General features: G+C 55.2%; 1 protein-coding gene across 2 annotated transcripts in view; it reads left to right on the forward strand.

The window, feature by feature from the left end:
- ACSF3 (acyl-CoA synthetase family member 3) overlaps window positions 1-14,398 on the forward strand; it is a 56,720-nt gene extending 42,322 nt beyond the window's left edge. For both annotated transcript variants that reach the window (XM_051805954.1, XM_051805953.1), the window contains exons 8-10: window positions 11,437-11,571; window positions 12,131-12,242; window positions 14,185-14,398. In XM_051805954.1, the coding sequence (XP_051661914.1) occupies window positions 11,437-11,571; window positions 12,131-12,242; window positions 14,185-14,302 (365 nt within the window). In that variant the 3' untranslated portion in view covers window positions 14,303-14,398. The remainder of the gene's footprint in view (window positions 1-11,436; window positions 11,572-12,130; window positions 12,243-14,184) is intronic.
- The last annotated feature ends 3,986 nt before the right edge of the window (window positions 14,399-18,384 follow it).

Below are 18,384 nucleotides of genomic sequence, written 5' to 3' on the forward strand. Positions count from 1 at the left end.
GCTGTTTTCCATCAGAGCAGTGTGGCCCCCTTGGAGTGGGACGTGCAGCCAGGGGAGGCTTCATCTGCTCATATCCTTCAGCTCTCGGGGCTTGGAGAGGCTCCTGGTCATACTGAGATGAAGAAATGAGATAAAGCTGAGGAGCAGCACCTCTGCCAAGGGCAGGCAGGACATGGGGTGCTGCCAGACTTGGCCAAGGCTAAGTTTCCATTTGGTGCTGTCCTCTCCTGGCTGGACACCAGCACCGAGGACTTTGCTGGCATATGTCACATAAGGGTGTCCATTGCCAAGGCTGGAGCAGGGACCATCTGCAGCAACCCTTGAGGCCCAAAACAACAGTACAGAGATGGGCCTTTGTATTTGGTAGCCAACACCTGCTGCCCAGTGGGACATGCTGGGAAGCCTGACTTGCAGTGGGTGGTAGAAGGGGTGGGATGTGGATGGGTTGCAGTGGGTGGGGCTTTCCAAGCGCCCTGAAGTGTCTGCAGGTGAAGCTGATGCTGCTGTCTCTGCTCATCAGTGGGGTTGAAGCTGTCAGCACCCTGCCAGCCCTGCACCACCATTACACCAACCTCACACCAGCCCTTTGCACCCTCAGGGGGGTTCTGTGTGCAGTTGTGGTGCACGACAGTGACACAGAAGGGCAATGGCTAAATGCTGTCTTGCCTTCTTCCCTGTACTTGGAGAAGGAGAAAAGTCCTCTTGGGAGCAGGGAAATGAGCCCACTCACAGTGGCCAGATCAGGGTTGTGGAGGGGGAGTTTGGATGGCAATGGAAATATGATGTGCAGACAAGCCAAGATGGTCAGCGAGCATCACTGTGACTTCTCCCCCTGCCTGAGAGGTGCAATAAATTTGAGGAACCTTTGGAAAATACAAATGAGGGGAAGGAATCACTGATAGATCAACCAAGACAAGGGGTAGCTGCACTCCTGGGCTGCCCAGCAGCAGGTCCCCAATCCCCCTGTCCCCTGGCTGGAAGCAGAGTGGGGGAGAGCACAGCTCAGGGTTACTGGCTTGAATTACACTTGTCTTACCTGCTGCTTTCATGTCCCAGGTACCTGGAGATGCTGCCAGCATTCCTGGCACCCCTCCATCTCCTGCTCTGCCGGTGCAACCACCCAGCATGGGGTGCAGTGCCTTATTAGCCCAGCTCTTTGTGAGATGCCCTTGAGTGATTTATTTTTTTTCCAGGTGTAAATGCCAGGGGAGGCTGTTCCAGTGCTTCCCATTCTTTCATCTCGGCAGGGTTTTGCCCTTTCTCCCAGCGTGGCTCTGACAGCAGGCTCAGCGCTGCTGCCTCTGGAATACAAAGTTCCCTGTTACAGAACATGACAGGAATTCATTCCAGGCTGGGGCACTTTTTTTATTCTGATTTTCTTTTTTCCTCATGCTGGATGCTCCAGGGCTCTCTGGAGAAGTTTTGAGAGTGGGGAGTCAGTTGTTTAACCCTTTTCTCCTGGGAGCAGACAGCTCTCAGCAGACCCAGTGCCTCTCACAGATCAATCAAGAATCTCCTGAGTTGTAGGGAACCCACATGGATCATCCAGTCCAACTTCTGGCCCTGCACAGGACACCCACCATGGCCCTGAGAGCGTTGTCCAAATGCTCTTTGAGCTCTGGCAGCCTTGAGGCTGTGACCACTGTCCTGGGAAGCCTGGTCAGTGCCTGACCACCCCCTGGGGGAAGAACCTTTTTCTAATCTCTATCCTAACCCTCCCCTGACTCAGCTTCATATGGATAGGTGGAAAGGACTGCAAAGCATGGTGCAATTCCCACTCCCTGCCCAAATCCAGAGCAAGGACCCAACACACAGAGGCATCTGCATCCCTCTATCCCTCAGCAGCAGTCACGAGGGCAGTTGGAGGGTTTGTCCCCCCCTTGCTGAGCACACAGCACGTGCATTAGTGCTGATGGGAATCAGGGAGCACAGGGAGAGCCGAGGATGCCCCTGAGCTACAAATCTACTTGGCAATTTTATTATGTAAATAAATGGTGCTGCACATCCACCTGCTGCCGCCGCCGCTCCCGGGGCTGTTCGTGGCAAGGTGCGTAAACAAACAGCGATTCCCTTCTAATAGATTTATTTCCTTTCTCGTGAGCCATTAAATTACCTCCAGATTTCACACGGGGAGAAATCTGTAACAGCAGCAAAATCTTGCTCTGCCTCGGTGGCCAGTGGCCTGCAAAGTGTGACAGCCACAAATTGCAGACACCTATTGTTGTTTTGGGGGGAGGCGTGGGAGCAGACAGTGCCATCCTGGGGATAACCCTGACTCTGGATCCTCCATCCTTGATTCCTGCACAGCCCATGTTTGGAGAGCAGGAGTTCTCCAGACCAGAGCAGGAAGGGCTCTTCCCTTCCAGGAGAGTGAGGCAGAGCTTGCTCTGGACCTGGAGGAGACTCTGGGATGGGGCTTCATAAAATCTCAGAATGGTTTGGGTTCGAAGGGACCTTAAATCTCATCTCGTTCCATCCCCTGCCATGGGCAGGGACACCTTCCACTAGCCCAGGTTGCTCCACGCCCCGTCCAACCTGGCCTTGAACACTTCCAGGGATGGGGCAGCCACAGCTACTGTGGGAATTCCATTCCAGCCCTTCACCACCCTCACAGGGAGGAATTTCTTCCCAAAATCCCCATTGGGAATTTCTTCCCAAATCTCCCCATTTTCAGTGGGAAGCCATTCCCCCTTGTTCTGTCCCTCCAGGTCCTTGTCCAAAGTCCCTCTCCAGCTCTCTTGGAGCCCCTTTAGATACTGGAAGGGGCTCTAAGGTCTCTTCTCCAGGTGAACACCCCCAGTTCTCCTGACCTGTCTCTAGTGCAGAGGATCTCCAGCCTTGGAGCTTCTCTGTGGTCTCCTCTGGACTCACTCCAACAGCTCCACGTCCTTGTATTGTGGACCCCAGATGGAACCTGCATGCAGAGCAGCAGCTCCATGCTGAGCTCACCTGCCAGTTCCAAGCTCAGGGATATATCTCAGGGTGCAGCTGCTGAACCCTCTCCTCCCTCCCACTCCCAGGCCCCACTGGAGGATTTTGGCAGAGGATTGTAGTGCTGCTGCCAGCAAGAGCTGCCGGTGCCAGGATAGCAGCTGGATCAAGGAGTGTTGTGCCAGCCTTTCTCCCAGTGCCAGTGGCTCTACTGGGCAGGGCTGGGACATGGGGAAGGGCTTTATCCTGGACCCATGGATTGAGCAGCAGCCCTGGGAGCTGCTGGGGAGATGGTTTCCTCATGAATAATTGGTGTGGTATTAATATACATGTGTTTTTTTGAGGAAGTTTCAAAGTCTCCCCCTCAGGAGCCTTTGATGCTTTATTAATGATCATGGCACACACAGAGCCCTCAAAGCACCACAGCAGGAGCAGAGCTTTGGAGCAGCCCCATTATTTTTTGGGCAGTGCCTTCCATGAGCCCAGGGAAGGCATTTGCTGGTCCAAGTGACCAGGTGAGGGTAGGTGGACTCAAGAAGCCGCAAAAGAGCCTCTCCATGGCTGTGACACACTCCAAAGGCAGCAGCAAGTTGGACTTTGGGAGCCTGACAGGTCTCACTGTCATTGTCTGTGCAGGGTGGAAAAGGTGTGAACTAGCGGGAGTTCAAGATTTCAGATGGATTGGGATTAACAGGAACTTTCTCAGGTCCCCTTGTAACTCACAGAGGATCCAATAACCTACAGAAAGGATAAAATCAGAGGTTTGCTCCAGTGAGGAGCTAACTCCCTGATCAGGAGTTGGACTCAATGATCCTTGTGGAGTCCTTTCGACTTAGGATATTCCATGATTCTATGATTAACTTTGGTGCCGACAGGCTGCTGGAGGACCACAGGGTTTTCCTGCCACCTTTCCCTGCTGAAGCATTTGGGGACACGAGACAGCAGTGGGGAAGGAAGTCGGAAGCAAGGCTGGGATTGCAGCCTAGTTTCAGGGAATGTGGGTGCTGAAGTGTTGAAGTGGATGAGGGTGAAGGGGAAGAGGAGAGGAGTCTTCGGGCAGGTGACCCGTGGGAGCTGGGACACACGCCGGCACAAGGAGCCAAAATCCAGACTTCCACAAGTCTAATTACCGTTAATTAGCTACAATTAGTGCTCGTGACCTCTGCTCGTAGCCAAGATGGCTGAGAGCAGGTACAAACGTTCCTCACTTCCATGCAATAAATCAAGGTAAAGTTGGGCTGTTATTCAGCCTATCATTTAGCATTTCATTAAATAGATATGTACACATACATCATCGCTGCTGAGGAGGTGTCAATCCCCCTCAGGAACACGGATGCCTCCAATCAATCCCAGCAGTGCAGGAGAGACTCTGGATTGCTGTGTGTTGCATCTTCACAAGTGTCCATCAGGTGCTGGTAACTCCTCAGTGGTTAAAAGCCCAGTTTTCAACCAGAGAGTTACTCATAGTGATGGTAAGTGATGAGAACAATCTGGAAGGTCCGTGTTGGAGCCAGCATGCAGCTTCAGCTGGGTCCTGCTTTGCTGCAGCATCTACTCCTATCTTTTTTCCCAAGGGACAAGCAACAGAACAAGAGAAAATGGCCTAAAGTTGCACCAGGGAAGGTTTAGGTTGGAACATTGGGAAAATTTCTTCACCGAAAGGCTTGTCCAAGCCTGGCACAGGTTATCCAGTGCGGTGGTGGAGTCCCCATCCTTGGAAGGATTTAAAAGCCATGTGGATGTGACACCTGGGGACATGGTTTATTGGTGGCTTGGCAGTACTGAGGTAATGGATGGACTCGATGGTCTTAAGGGTCTTTTCCAACCTAAACAATTCCCTGATTCCCTGTCTTCTATTGGCAGTAGATTCCCACGGTGCACTCAGAGGAGGACTCAGTCTCCTGCAGCTCCAGGGCTTTGTGGTTGGGCTGCCCCAGGGCTAATGGGAGCAGCCCCAATTTGCCTGTGTGGCACCACACGTTCAGTGCCCTCCCTCTCCCAGTGCCCCATAAATAAATTCCCCTAGTCCATCCCAGCACACTGTATCAATCTTGTTTAATAGACTGGAAAGCTTATTGCATGGCAGCGGGTCGCAAGGAATGTCGAGGTGATGGATTGCGCCTTCCCGGAGTCGAGCGTCGTTGATATATAATGAAATATTTATGATTTATTCCAGCTAATAAACTGGAGTGAAGTGTGTGATGTATGTGAGCAGATGGGGGATCTATGGATGCAGTTTCATGGCATGGGGGGAGGGAAAGGCTGAAAACCGTAACGGAGACGCATCGCTCAGCTGCCCATCCCTCAGCCCATCCCGATCGGCACTTGGCCACAGAGGGGACGGATTATCTAATTCCTATGAACAGCCTTTAGCACTTTATAATCATTTATCCACCCCACATGGCTTTTCTCCAGCAGAGGAGCCTCTGGGAATGGGAAGAAACCGTTTCTTTGAGTGTTGGGCTTGGTTTGGGAGCTGCACAGGGAGCTTGTGCTGCACAGGGATAGGAAGAGAGGCAGAGTGGCCACAGGAATGTCACTGCTGAGCCACACTCAGCAGCTTCCCAGCCCCACTGTGTCTGTTACCTGCAAAAATTAGTTTCCATTGATTTAGGAGGGTGGTGAGACGCTGAACTGCCCTGGAAAGAGCAGGGAAACCTGAAAGCACTGGAGAGACGTGATGGGCACATGGAGCTAATGACTGCAGGGGGATTCCAAAGCTTGGCAAGGAGCATTTCTGTGGTCTGCTCCTGGACCTGATCCTCAGGAGGATAGAGGAGGACCTGCCTGCCAGCTGTGGCCCCACAGCTGCCTTTGAGTGGTCAAGGTGACCATCACAAGCCCCGACTGGGCCCCTGTGTGCCCCAATCCAGCTGGGGTTGGAGACTCACTCCCACAAAACCCTCACCAGGTAAATGGGGTTTGAGCTCCTGGATTTTGGCTCTGCTCTCCGAAGTGGTGAGGATCAGGATCAGGGCTCAGGCTTTTCATCACCTGCCCAGGCTGTTGGAGCAATCCTGCCTGAAAAATAAATCATTTTAATCACTGAGGTGTGTCTCTTTGCCAGAGGGTGAGCTCTGCTTCAGCCTGGGATGGACCAGGAGCATCAATAACCATTTTAGGGAAGCAGGAGGCAGGCAGGAGTTAATCCCAGGGTAGAGCAGAGATGCAGAACCTCCTGCCCACTGCTCCGTGGTGTGCAAGGCCACTTCTCATCCCACCGAGGCCGTTCGCATCCCACCAGCTGTTCCCATTTCTGCCTAATTAGCCTCTGGATCAGTGTGCTTGGAGATCCTTGGCTGAAAGGCACCAGAGAAGGGCAAAGACTGATTATTCTGACTGCCTCCCTTCAAGCTTCCCAGGGGTTTTCCAGCTGGGAGCCTGCTGGTCCCCCTGACACAGTTCCCCTGACACACTGGCTTGGTGAGCAATTTCAGGTGCAGAGGAATGCAGGAGGGTGAGCACCTTGCTCCAGCTCTTCTCTGTGGAAATGAGGGATCATCATGGCAGGAGAACAGCTGACAGCAGGGAATTCCTCCTGGATTTTGAGGGAAAAAACCTTAAAGGCTCCCAAAAGAGCATGGTGCACTGTGTGATCTGAAGGAGCTCTGTTGGCTGTCCCCTGCCCTGTCTATGGGTGGCACAGGGTGACCGCCCCCAAAGGAGCTGCCATACAGATCTCCTCTGTGTCCCTGTAGGTCAGAGTCACCTCAAAAAGTGGCTGTGAGACATTCCTGCTCTCCATTCCCACTCTCTGAGGAGAACTAGGCTGAGCTCTGCATGGAGTATTTGAAAGCCAAGACTTTGCAAAAATCAGGAGTGATTCATTAGCACCAAAAGGTCTAATTAATATTTGAAAGTGCTCAAACCACATCCTGCTGCTGGCAGGGAAGAGCCCACCAGCATCCCCAGCACCACTCCGGCCCCTGGAGCTCCTGAGGAGAACATTAACAGCCTCTGGAGCAGGAGGGTGAAATAATCAACGAATTAATTTCCCTTTCAAAGGCGAATTTTGCTGTTTCTTGGTATTTTCTGCTGTGCAGTACTTGGTCTGTTGGAGTTATGACAGGAATGGGGAGACATCCAGAGATCCTGTGAGGTGTCCTGGGGGGATGGAGCTGTGAGTGTCCCAGCAGTCTGGTCCTTCAGAGGCCACATCCTGCAGCTGGATGAGGTTTGATAACATACAAAGCCAAGCTTTCCTCTCTGACTCCACATTTGTACCCGGTGCTGTTTCCAATGCCCCCAGTGTGCTTTCAATGCCTCCTCTGTTCTTCCAACACAGTGTTCATGCACGCCCTGGTTCTATCTTCATTTTTGAAGTGATGGCTGGTGCTGGTCTGAGCCCAGACTGTCCTCACCATGCTCCCAGTGCCTGAGTGAGACCCAGCAAAAGGCTGTGCCTGAGGTTGGACCCAAATCCATGGCACTGGCATCTCTTTCCTTCTGCTTTTCCCCGCCGCTGATGCGCACACGAGCTGCTGCGCGCTGAGTGTTCCCGGTGCTGGGTCTGCCCAGCAACACAGCCAGGAAGGTCCTGAGGGAGTCTGTCACATTGCAGCTGTAAACAGCCAAATCCACTGGGATTGATGCTCCTGGGCCAGGCTGTGCTCAAGGTGTTGGACTATGTGGGTTTGGTTTGCAAACCTTGGAGCGCGGATCCTCAGGTGTCCACACTGTCCTGCCTCCCATCTGCTGGGGTGGAGCTGCCTGGGAAACACCTGCCATGTCCCTTCTGGGAGCTCCAAACACAAAGGAATAGGTGTATAAACAATGTGGGATGGGGAAACACCTCCCAGAAGCCAGGAAAGGCTGTGTGACAGTTTGCAGATCAGCGCGGCGCCGCGTTGCTCCCAGGTCAGCTCCGTGCGCCAGATCTCGGCTCGCACGTCGCTGCCACTCTGTCACTGCCACAAAGCTGGTGACACGTGTTACCAAACAGTCTTCCAGGTTTCCGAGTAACATCTGTCCCTGGGGAGCAGGGACAGTGTGCCTGGGATGGGCTCCTCCTGGGGTGCCAACCTCTCCTCAGCAGCCATGTGTAGGGCTGAGGTCTTGGATTAATGTACCAGACCTGTGTGCCAGACCCATGTCAAGGGCAACACTACCCCTGTTCATTTAGTTTTTCCAGCAGATCCTAAGACATTCCCAGATCTCCATCTAGAGCGGGTTGAAGTCACTGTTCCTCATGGTTTACATAAAAAGTCTTTTTTTTAATGCATATTTCAGCTATCTCAGAGCTCTCTGGAGCCACTCAGCATTTCAGTTCTCCAGCCAAAGTGTTCTTTTGGTTAATAAATGGTTCAAATATTTGCTCAGGACACCTTTGATGTGGGTGTTTGTGCCGTGTTTGCCAGGAACAAGCTGCCCCATGGGCGAGGGTGTTGGCACAGGAGCTCTAGGGAGGGTTTGATCCTGTAGTTCAGCTCAAGGAGCAAAGAGGCTCTTGTTTCCTCTGTCCTGTGAAGCAGCTCTGGCAGTGTGTTGGTCACTGGTAGCTCTCTCCACTCTCTGAAGGAGGTGCTCAAAATACAGCCCATCATGGCAGAGTCACAAGGGCCCTTTTGTCCTTGGAAGGAGGATTTTGCAACTTGAAGAACCTCATTGCAGAAATCTTTGCAGTTTGACTTGGGAAATGTTGGTCTCCATTGCACGTCTCCTTCTGCATCTCCATGTGTGGGTGGTGAGGCCCTGGCACAGGCTGCCCAGAGAAGCTGTGGCTGCCCCATCCCTGGAAGTGTCCAAGGCCAGGTTGGACAGGGCGTGGAGCAACCTGGTCTAGTGGAAGGTGTCCCTGCCCATGGCAGGGGGTGGGACGAGATGAGCTTACAGTCCCTTCCCACCCAAACCATTCCATGATTCTATGATTTTGTGTATATAAATATATATATAATTGCCTGAAACTCCAGCAAAGGGCAGCCTGTTCAATATGCAGCTCAGCAGAGCCTTTAACATTTCACAGAACAGATGCCCACTGAGCATCTTGAAACAGATCCAAAGGTAGCAGTGACGGCTGCTGTCAGGGAAACAATAATCCCATGGCCTTGATGCAGCTCCGACATGGAGCCACTTGCCACGGAGTTCTGCTGCCGGTGGCTTTGTGGGATGAAAGGAGCCAGTTGGAAGTGGCCCAGGCAGGCAGAGGTGGGGTGTCAGACACCGTCATCTTCTCATCAGCCAAAATTCCCTTCCCTGCACAGCTGGCTGCGAGGAGGGAAGTGCTGGTTGTGGCTCCAAGCAGCAGGAGGAATCTGAGCACGGGCATGGTGTCCTGACCCTGCTCTTGTATGCTGCGGTGATCCCTGTACTGGAGGGCAGAGGAGGGAAAGGCTTAGGATGGAGAGGGAGTGAGGCATTACTGGAGTCCAGCATCCCCCAGCTGATGCCCGACATCAGTCTTGCTGAAACCAGAGCAGGACTGGGAGCTCCAGAGACAGGATGGGCAGGAGCAGGATCACACAGGTGCAGACCCCACTGTTGGGTGAACTCCGTCCATCACATCCCTCCCGTCCCTGTGCCAGTGCACTGGGTACTCTCTGGAGACACCCAGAAGCCAGCTGGAAAGGAAGATAGGTAGGAATGTGGTTGGGAAAGTGGTGCTATCTCATGGGCAGAGAGCTCTATTCCCTGCTCAGAATCCCCCCGTCACCTCTGTTGACCATACTGGGCAAGGGCACCATGGTAGGACGAAACAGCCTGATGGAGCAGGAAAAGCTGGAGCAGATGGGATGGATGGAGCACAACACCAGCCACAGGGCTGCTTGCAGAGGCTGGGTGGGCTCGTGGGGCACAGGAGCTCACATCAGGACCCCCCAAAATACGGACACAGCTTCTGCTGTGGGCCCTTGGGGCAGTGCCAGGTTTGCAAGTGACTCTCAGACTGTTTACCTGCAGCATGTGGGGAAGAGCCTTGAAGAAAAGTCAGCAGTGTTTTAACAGGTCTCCTCAGCCTGGGAATTTCCCGCTGGCCTGGGAAGCAGAGAATGCTGGATGTGCCACTGCACAGGCTGCCTGATGTGCTGGGCTGGGAGCAGATGGTGCAGGGCAGAGGGTAATGTGGCTGTCCTCGTGGATGGCGGTCCCCTGGAGCGTGCTCCGGCCTGTCAGCGCGGGAAGTGACAGTCAGGCCCTGGCACTGGGCTCGCAGGAGAGAGGAGGCGGAAAGGAAGAGATGGGAATTACAGAGCTCGTCCCAGAAGCTCACAATAGTTACAATAATAATGTGGCTCATTCCCCCACCACGATGTGCTGCCAACAAGATGGAGGGATCTATATGGGGAGCACAGGGGATGGAAGGGGAGAAGCGAGGATTCTTCCTCCTCTCCCTTGTTGTATGGAGACCATCAGGAAGAGGAGAGGTTAGGGAGCACACCTCCTCCAAAAAGGATGTTTTGCAGTTGGCAGTAATGTTTTTATGCGTGGGACATGGCTCCATAGGCAAGTGTGAACAGATCCTGCCTGTGCTCCTCCTGGGGAAATGGGGTGGCTGCACAGGAGTGGGACAGACACAAGGTCCCAGTGACAAGCTCTGCCCTGGCAGTTTGTTTTGCAAACAGGCTCCAGAGAGCCCAGTGTGGCTGACACCTCCCCACAGGCTCAATGACACACAGGGATAAGAATTCCATCCTTTCTCAGTATAAGGAGAATTAAGAGAAGCAAGTCATTCAGGCAGGCACAGAGTCCTTTGGCTTTCACATCAGGACACCCTGGAGCAGAGAAAACTTCCCCCATCCAGGTCTGTCTCAGGGACTCAACCATGTCCCTGTCCCAGGGGTCATTCACCCCATCAGAGCAGAGAAAATGCAAATGGGCCATTTTCCTGTACTTAGATCCCAAAGAGCTACATGGGAACTGCGTGTCACTGATCCAGGGCAGAATTCCTTCTCCTCTCCCCATCTTTTCTGTGTGAATAAGCAGCTCTTGATCTCCTGGCTGAAAGCTCGCAGCTCTTTGCTCTCCCAGTGCCACCATTTAATTAATGTTCCCTCTCCCATGCTCTGTCAGTCACACACCACAGCAGTCTGGGTACAGGAGGCAGTTCATCCCAGCAGCCATGAGTTCCTTCCTGCTGCGAGAGTCCCAGTTTCAAACTCTCCCTCAACTTCAAAATATTCCAGACAGCTTTCATCATCCACACAGTGCCAAGGGGCAGGCAAATACAGGAACAATTAATCATTCCCTGGCTCAGCTGAGCTGCTCAGCATTTTGGCATGTGCCAGATGAGCAGGGACACAGCTCTTTTGGGGAGCAGCCTGGATTTCAGGTCTGATCCTGATGCTTCATTGCTCTGACACTGTAAATCTCTGGGCATTTGCTGCCTTTGCAGCATCATGTGTAAACTCTGGAGCATGCCAGAGGTGAGTTGGGAATAAGGTTTGGAAAACTGCACCACTGCTGGCACATTTTATGGTATCTAGGCTGGGAATGCTGCAAAGTGTCATTCTGAGGGGCTGGATGAAAGGAGTCAGAGGGAAGGAGTGGAGCAAGGAGAGGTTTTCTTTCCAGGAGACACAGCAGTGTACAAGGACGGCGTGTACTGGATCAGGGGCCGCACTTCAGTGGACATCATCAAAAACGGAGGGTTCAAAATCAGCGCCCTGGAGGTGGAACGTCACCTGCTCGCACACCCCCACATCACAGGTACTGCTCTGCCCTATCCCTGTGCCGTGCTGGGAAGGATGGAGCGTGGGAACACAGCCCTGGATCAGTGGGTGCATGAAGCTCCCAAGGGCTCCTGCCTGGAGCTCACTCACAGCCCTCCCACAGGAAAGGCTGGTCTGAGCAAAGTGTCTAAATCCCACTGTTACTTCTCTCCCGGGGCCAAAGCCTGTGGCCATGTGCTGAGTCAGCAGCAGCTCCCATCTGATTTTGGAAATGAGACTGTAATTAGATCTGTCCTGCCCTCGTGCGTGACCCTGTATGAGGGGACAGAAGGCACCCCCAGCTCCACACCACTCTGTACATCATCTTCCTCCCTGTTGACTCTAAAGTGCTCAAGCCATGGGGCTTCCTGCCTTTTCTGTGGTAAAAAGCTCTGTTCTTTTGTCAGCACAAAGATCCACGGTGTTTTCCTGTGCTGACATCCCGTGGCATTTTCCTCCCCACACACCGCTGCTGCTGACACCTGAACCCCCCTTCTACCCACCTGGACCCCAGAAGCTGCTCAGGTTTCTCACTCCAGCTCCTGCTCTCCCTGCAGACGTGGCTGTGATCGGGCCCCCGGACATGGTGTGGGGGCAGCGGGTCAGTGCTGTCGTGCAGCTGCGCAAGGGTGAGATGCTCTCAGTGAAGGACCTGAAGGACTGGGCCAGGTAAGATGCCACAGGGAGATGAACAGTGAGAGACACAGGGAAAGCAGGGGCAGAGCTAGCAGTATCCTCATCAGGGACGTGTCGCAGAATCACCCACCCTCTTTGGGTGGGAAGAGACCTTAAAGCCTATCCAGTTCCACCCCCTGCCATGGGCAGAGACACCTTCCACTAGACCGCGTTGCTCCAACCTGGCCTGGAACACTTCCAGGGATGGGGCAGCCACAGCTTCTCTGGGCAACCTGTGCCAGGGCCTCACCACCCTGACAGGGAAGAATTCCTTCCCAATATCCCATCTAACCGTCTGTCAGTGGGAAGCCATTCCTCCTCATCCTGTTACTCCAGGCCCTCGTAAATAGTCTCTCTCCAACTCTTGGCTCACTTCAGGTACTGGAAGGCCACAATTAGGTCACCCTGAAGCCTCCTCTTTTCCAGGCTGAACAATCCCAACCCTCTCAGCCTTTCCTCTTACAAGAGGTGCTCACCATGCTGCGTAGTGCCTGCCATCTCTTATCCTTCTGGCAGTGACATTGGTGACCCCAGCAGATCCCTTCATCCCCCACCTGTGGCCTTGCGGATCCCCCAGATCTTGCTCTGGGTGTCACTGGTGCAGGGCAGGGGGCTGCACTCAGCCCCCCATGTACTTCCCTGCCTGCCCCCCTCCCAGAGTGTTCCCTTCACGTCTCTTCCCATCACTGTCCCCAGCTCTGTGACAGAAATGTTGCTCTTCTGCCCTTGAAACCAGAGCCCCCCGAGGGTCCGGCCACCCGCCCGGGCTGTGCTCCCTGCCCAGCACTGGCTCCAGGCACCACTCCAGCCCTCTCCCGCCTCTCCCTCTCGCCCTGTCTATCCCCTTTATTTTTTATGTCACTTACATTCACTTGGCCCCTTTTCTTGCGCTCCCTGGCAGGAGACACATGTCCCTTTTCAGAGTGATTCATTTTGCGGCTTTCACTCCGATGGCGCTTCCCGGCGACAGGCGCCATCCCGAGTTAGCGGATCCATATGGCCGGGTGCTGGTGGCAGCGGGGGGAGGAGGCCAGGCAAGGGCTGAAGGGCTCAGCAGACTTGGCATCTCGAATCAGAGTCAGTGCCAGGACACTGCTGGGGCCGGGCACAGCCCCAGGTTGGTGACACACGGGCAGCAGAAGGCAGGGGAGACCCCCCTCCGTGCTCTGCAAAGGGAATGATGCTCAGTGCTCAAACCTCTCCCCGCAGCAGGAAGGCCCTCGTGGGCTGTGATCACTGACAAGTCACCTGCACACTCCTGGGGAGGCGACTCACCTGCAGTCTCGGTTCTCAGGGACTGGCACCAGGAACACATGGGGTCCAGCATCCACCACTCTGCTGCACATTGTCCCTGTCTCTAACAGGGAGGGTTACTGAGTCCACCTTACCATTTGAAGGGTCTCCATGCCCCCTCCTGAGGGGGGGTGGGTGCTTTGGGATGTCCCATGGCAGGCTTGGCAGCACAGGCAGCTACTCCCAAAGGGCAGGGAGTGGGAAGCCAAGAGTGACCCTCATGGATGAGCTGGAGGTGTCAGGTGGAGTCAGGTGTCAGTAACAGGGTCCATCTCCAGTCCAAAACACAGCAAGTGGTGAGCTGGGTCCAGGTGCCACCAGAGAGCACAGGCAGGAGAAGAACAGGACCAGGGATGAGCTGTGGTGGGGGAACAGAGCTCTCCCAGTAGACAAGGGCAAAGAGAGGGCTGGAAACAAGCCCTGCATCCCCAGGCGATCCCCAAGGGATGAGCTGCTCCCTGCAGAGACAGGCTGGAAACAAATAGCATCTCTTAGAGGGACTGAGAGCTAAGTGAGCTCCTGGGGTATGGGTGGGGGTCCCAGGTGGGGCTGATCAGGGTGCTGAAGGCTGTGGGTGCTCCCAGGACAGCTCAGCCTGTGCTGGTCCCAGGTGGCTGTAATGGGCTGAACACCTGTGTTCCAGGGAGACCATGGCTCCATACACCATCCCAACGGAGCTGATCGTGGTGGAGGAGATCCCGCGAAACCAGATGGGGAAAGTGAACAAGAAGGAGCTTCTGCAGCGCTTCTACTCAGCCTGATTCCTGGTCCCAGGGCCAGGGCTGGGACCCCAGGGGTGCTTGGCCCTGATCCACAACCATTTTGCCTGCAAAGAGGTGCTACAGGGATCAGCAGTAGCAGCCTGGTCCATGAATAATATCCAATAAAAGTAGGATTTATTTATCCCACCTGGCCAAGCTGAGCCGGAGCTGCAGAGTTAGGGTTTCCTTGTATGAGAGCCCTTTGCAGGAATCACAGAATCATGGAATGGTTTAAATTGGAAGGGACCTTAAGCTCATCTCATTCCAGCCCCTGCCACGGGCAGGGGCACCTTCCACTGGACCAGGTTGCTCCAAGCCCTGTCCAACCTGGCCTTGGACACTTCCAGGGATGGGGCAGCCACAGCTTCTCTGGGCAACCTGTGCCAGGGCCTCACCAGCCTTACAGGGAAGGATTTCCCAGCAAAAATGAAGAATAAATACAAAATCACTCATAAATACTGACTGTGCTGTCCAACCCAATACGTCTACCCCCACGTTCTCCTAGTGCACTTGATGGGTGTAACCCATCCCACAATGGAACAGGAAAGGGGGAAGGGGCAGGGATGGCTGCCAGGGGCTTGCAGGGACATCAATGTGATGAAAGAGCCATGAAACAATAAATAATGTGCAGAGACCCCAGGGAGATGGGGAGGAACAGCATGATGAGGCTTGGGTTTTGGGCTGTGGCCACAGTGGGGCAAGGGGTGAACCCCCTGGTGGGCTGGGGTGGGGGCAGAGCCAAGAGGAATGTCACAGGCATGGAGCAGATGCAGCATGAATTAAATTTTGTGTGTGTGTGTGTGTGTGTGTGTGTGTGTGTGTGTGTGTGTGACACCAGTGCCCATGTCTCAAGGTCATCGATTACATGGAGGACAGGCACTACTGATAAACCCCACCTTTATACCTGGAATTTTGTCCCTGTTTGACTTCACATGGGAGCTGTCAGCCCTGAGGGATCAGTAATGCCAGTGGGGGTTGGCAGTCATGCCCTGCAGGTCCCCAGCCAGCGGATCCATCCCACTGCACTGGGGAGGCAGCGGGATGCTGGTCCAATCCTGTCCAGTGCTGAGGGGCTGACAGGGAGCGCCAGCTTTCCCCAGCAGCTGGTGGGGCACTGGAAGCAACAGAAAGGGCAAGAGGAACAGAGAGCACAAGTAATTACAGGGATACCTTTGCTAGGGTCAGTGGAGCCCCAAAAACCTGGCAGAACACAGAGGGGGCAGCTGGCAGGCACTGGGCATAGGGAGCAGGGATGGGACAGGGACATGACAGCAGATGAGAAAAGGGGAAGGGGATATGGACAGGAACAGGTTTCCTCCTCTGCAGCCCCTCCATCCCACCCTGCACCACCTGCACAGTGGTCCAGTCATGCGCCTGCTCCATCCATCCCAGCACCCAGCCCACAGGAGCATCTGCCAGGGCCTGACTTTTGGTATTTCAGGCTCAGAAGGAATTGCGATGGGAACACTGGGGACACCCAGAGCTCACCAGCCACCCCTCCCTGTCCCACACCACGGGCTCAGCGCTCCGGCACACGGACACACGTGTGGGGCCGAGCACAGGCAGCTCGTCCCAGCCTGCGGGAGGGACCGAGCAGATCCTTTGTTAAAACATCAACGATGCAGTAAATTTTTTAACTTACCAAATAGATCAATATCAAATTATCATGTCTTACATTCATAACTCTTAAGCAAGCAACAATGGAGAAAGACAAGGTCACTGGAGAATAAATAGCAGCAAAAGCTCTTAATGATCTATCATTCTCGACAACCCCGGGCACCCCGCACCAGCCCCGTGACAAGATCATTAATAAAACTCTGCAGGAACGCTATCGATTGCTTTGATGGATGATCACAGGTAGCAAATACTGTAAAACACCTGGTTGTCACACACAAAATGAGTAGTTTGACTCACACCTCAGTGTGGGGACTCAGCTGTGGCTCTGCTGGGTTTGCTCCTCAGTGGTTTCCACAGGGAGGGTGGTCAGTGGTGACCGCCCAGTTTGGGGCTGCCATCCATGCTGGACCCCCATGCTCCCACCTCCACTCCCCCACTGCTTTTCATGCCTATAGATGAGACCTGGTAATTAAAAGCCTCATTAAAGCACCTGGTTATGGTGCCCTGGAACCCAGGTTGGGTGCTGAGCCAGATGGAGGTGGGTTGGGGTAACCTGGTGCCACTGGATGAACGTGGAGACCTCCAGGAACACCGACACAGCGAGGACCCCAGGAATGAGAGTTTCCAAGGCCATGGGCTCTGCTCCCCCCATGCTGTCTCCATCAGGGATGCAGGAGGGGCTGTGTCCCCCACTCTGCTCCAGGCGTTTCGCTTGCGAGCCACGTCGGCATTGACAGTCGGATCATATGTACACAACCATTCAATTACCCCGTAATGGCTACAGGCGATTAAGCCATCAATCTCCTTCATTAAAGCCTGCAAGGTCCGGCCCAGCATCGCCCAATAAAACCATTAAAACAACAACAGCAACCCAAAGCAGCAGCTTTAATGCATGGGCTGTAATGCTGGCCCTGTCAACAGCACTGGGAGTGTCCCTGACCCGGGGACGCCTGGGGACCCGGTCGCCCCAGTGGGTATTGCCCTGCTGGGGTGTCCCAGGGAGCTGGAGGCTGCCCACCCCTCTGTGCCCCCCCTGCTCGGCACACCAGGACCTGCTCTCATGCTTTATAGCTGACATTACCTTTTATTGCCATATAAAATCGAAGCTCTAGTGGCTTTATGGGGCTATGCCAGCGTGTGGCACCCCCAGCTGCTCCCTCTGCCCTCGCTGGGCACTGCCCTGACTCCCAGTCCCTGTGCTGGGGTCACGACTTGTCCTACTGCACCCCACATGAGAGACATGACTGGTCCTACACTGGGGTCATGAGTGGTCCCATTGCACCCCACTTCAGGGACATCCATGGTCCCAACACACACAGTGGGGGCAGAACTGGTCCGAGCACCCAAAACAGTTGCACTGTTCTGGGTAGGTCAGAGTGTGTCAGCTGGGAGGGGGGAGTGGGACCCTCCAAAAGAGGATGACTCAGCACAGCAAGGAAGGTGATGGTTCTGGGCTGGTCCTACTTGAACTCCGCATCTGGGGGACCCCAGACCTCTGACCTCCAGTGGAACCCCTGGTTTTTGGGGGGAGAGGAGCAAGGGGTGTTGGTGCAGGACCAGTGGTGAGGGGGGCTGCAGCACCCGCTGTCGTGCTGCAACCGGGGACACGCCACGGGCAGCCCTGTCCCCACGAGCGGGTCTGGCGCCTTGTCAAAGCCTGTCACATCTGCCACCCCCGCACCCTCGCGCCGCGGTGCCGGTGGCAGGGAACATCTGCTCGGCCGCCCCGCTGCCACGGCGCGTTAGGGTCAGGGGCAGCCGCCAGGACCCCCGGCCAGCGCCGCCGGGGCGGCTCCTCGCCGTGACACTGATGCGGGGTGACAGGACAGCGGGGCGGACGGATGGGATCGGACAGACGGACGGGCAAGTGAGCGCCGCTGCCCACGCCACGGCCCAGCCAAGCCGCGGGTCACCGGTGCCCGACGCTCACCCGCTCGTGACAGGTCGCCGGGGACACCGACAGCCCTGCCACCACCTGGGTACGGACAGGACACATCCTGCATCCCTCCTCCTGTGTCTCTTTTCCCACGCCTTGTTCCCCATCCCCGTGTCGGTGCCCACCACAGGGCACCTGTTCCCATGGACGGGACGGTGCTGGCCGGGGGCATGGGCAGCTGCCAGGCAGGTATGCGGTGATGCCACCAGTGTCACCGACACACCGCACGCTCCCCTGCCAGATCCAGGGCTCGGTACCCTTGGAGGGCAAGAGCCCCTCGACCCCTTCGCCTTGCCCAGGGGTTCGCGGTTCTCCATCCCTGCTTCACCGGGACCCCGCGCCGGCGAGCGGGGGGTGGTCCTCGGTGCGGTACCTCGGGCGCGGGGACCGCCGATGTCGGGGCTGGTGGCCGGGACGATGCTGCCACCTGGTGCCACCACATCGCGACAACACGGGGACCGGCCCGGGGGGTCGAGAGAAACACTGGGATCGGCCCGGGGGGTCGAGAGAAACACTGGGACCGGCCCCG

Source organism: Manacus candei, unplaced genomic scaffold (genome assembly GCF_025592945.1).
Source record: "Manacus candei isolate 608988 ecotype Guabito, Panama unplaced genomic scaffold, ASM2559294v1 h1tg000065l, whole genome shotgun sequence".
Classification (NCBI taxonomy): domain Eukaryota; kingdom Metazoa; phylum Chordata; class Aves; order Passeriformes; family Pipridae; genus Manacus; species Manacus candei.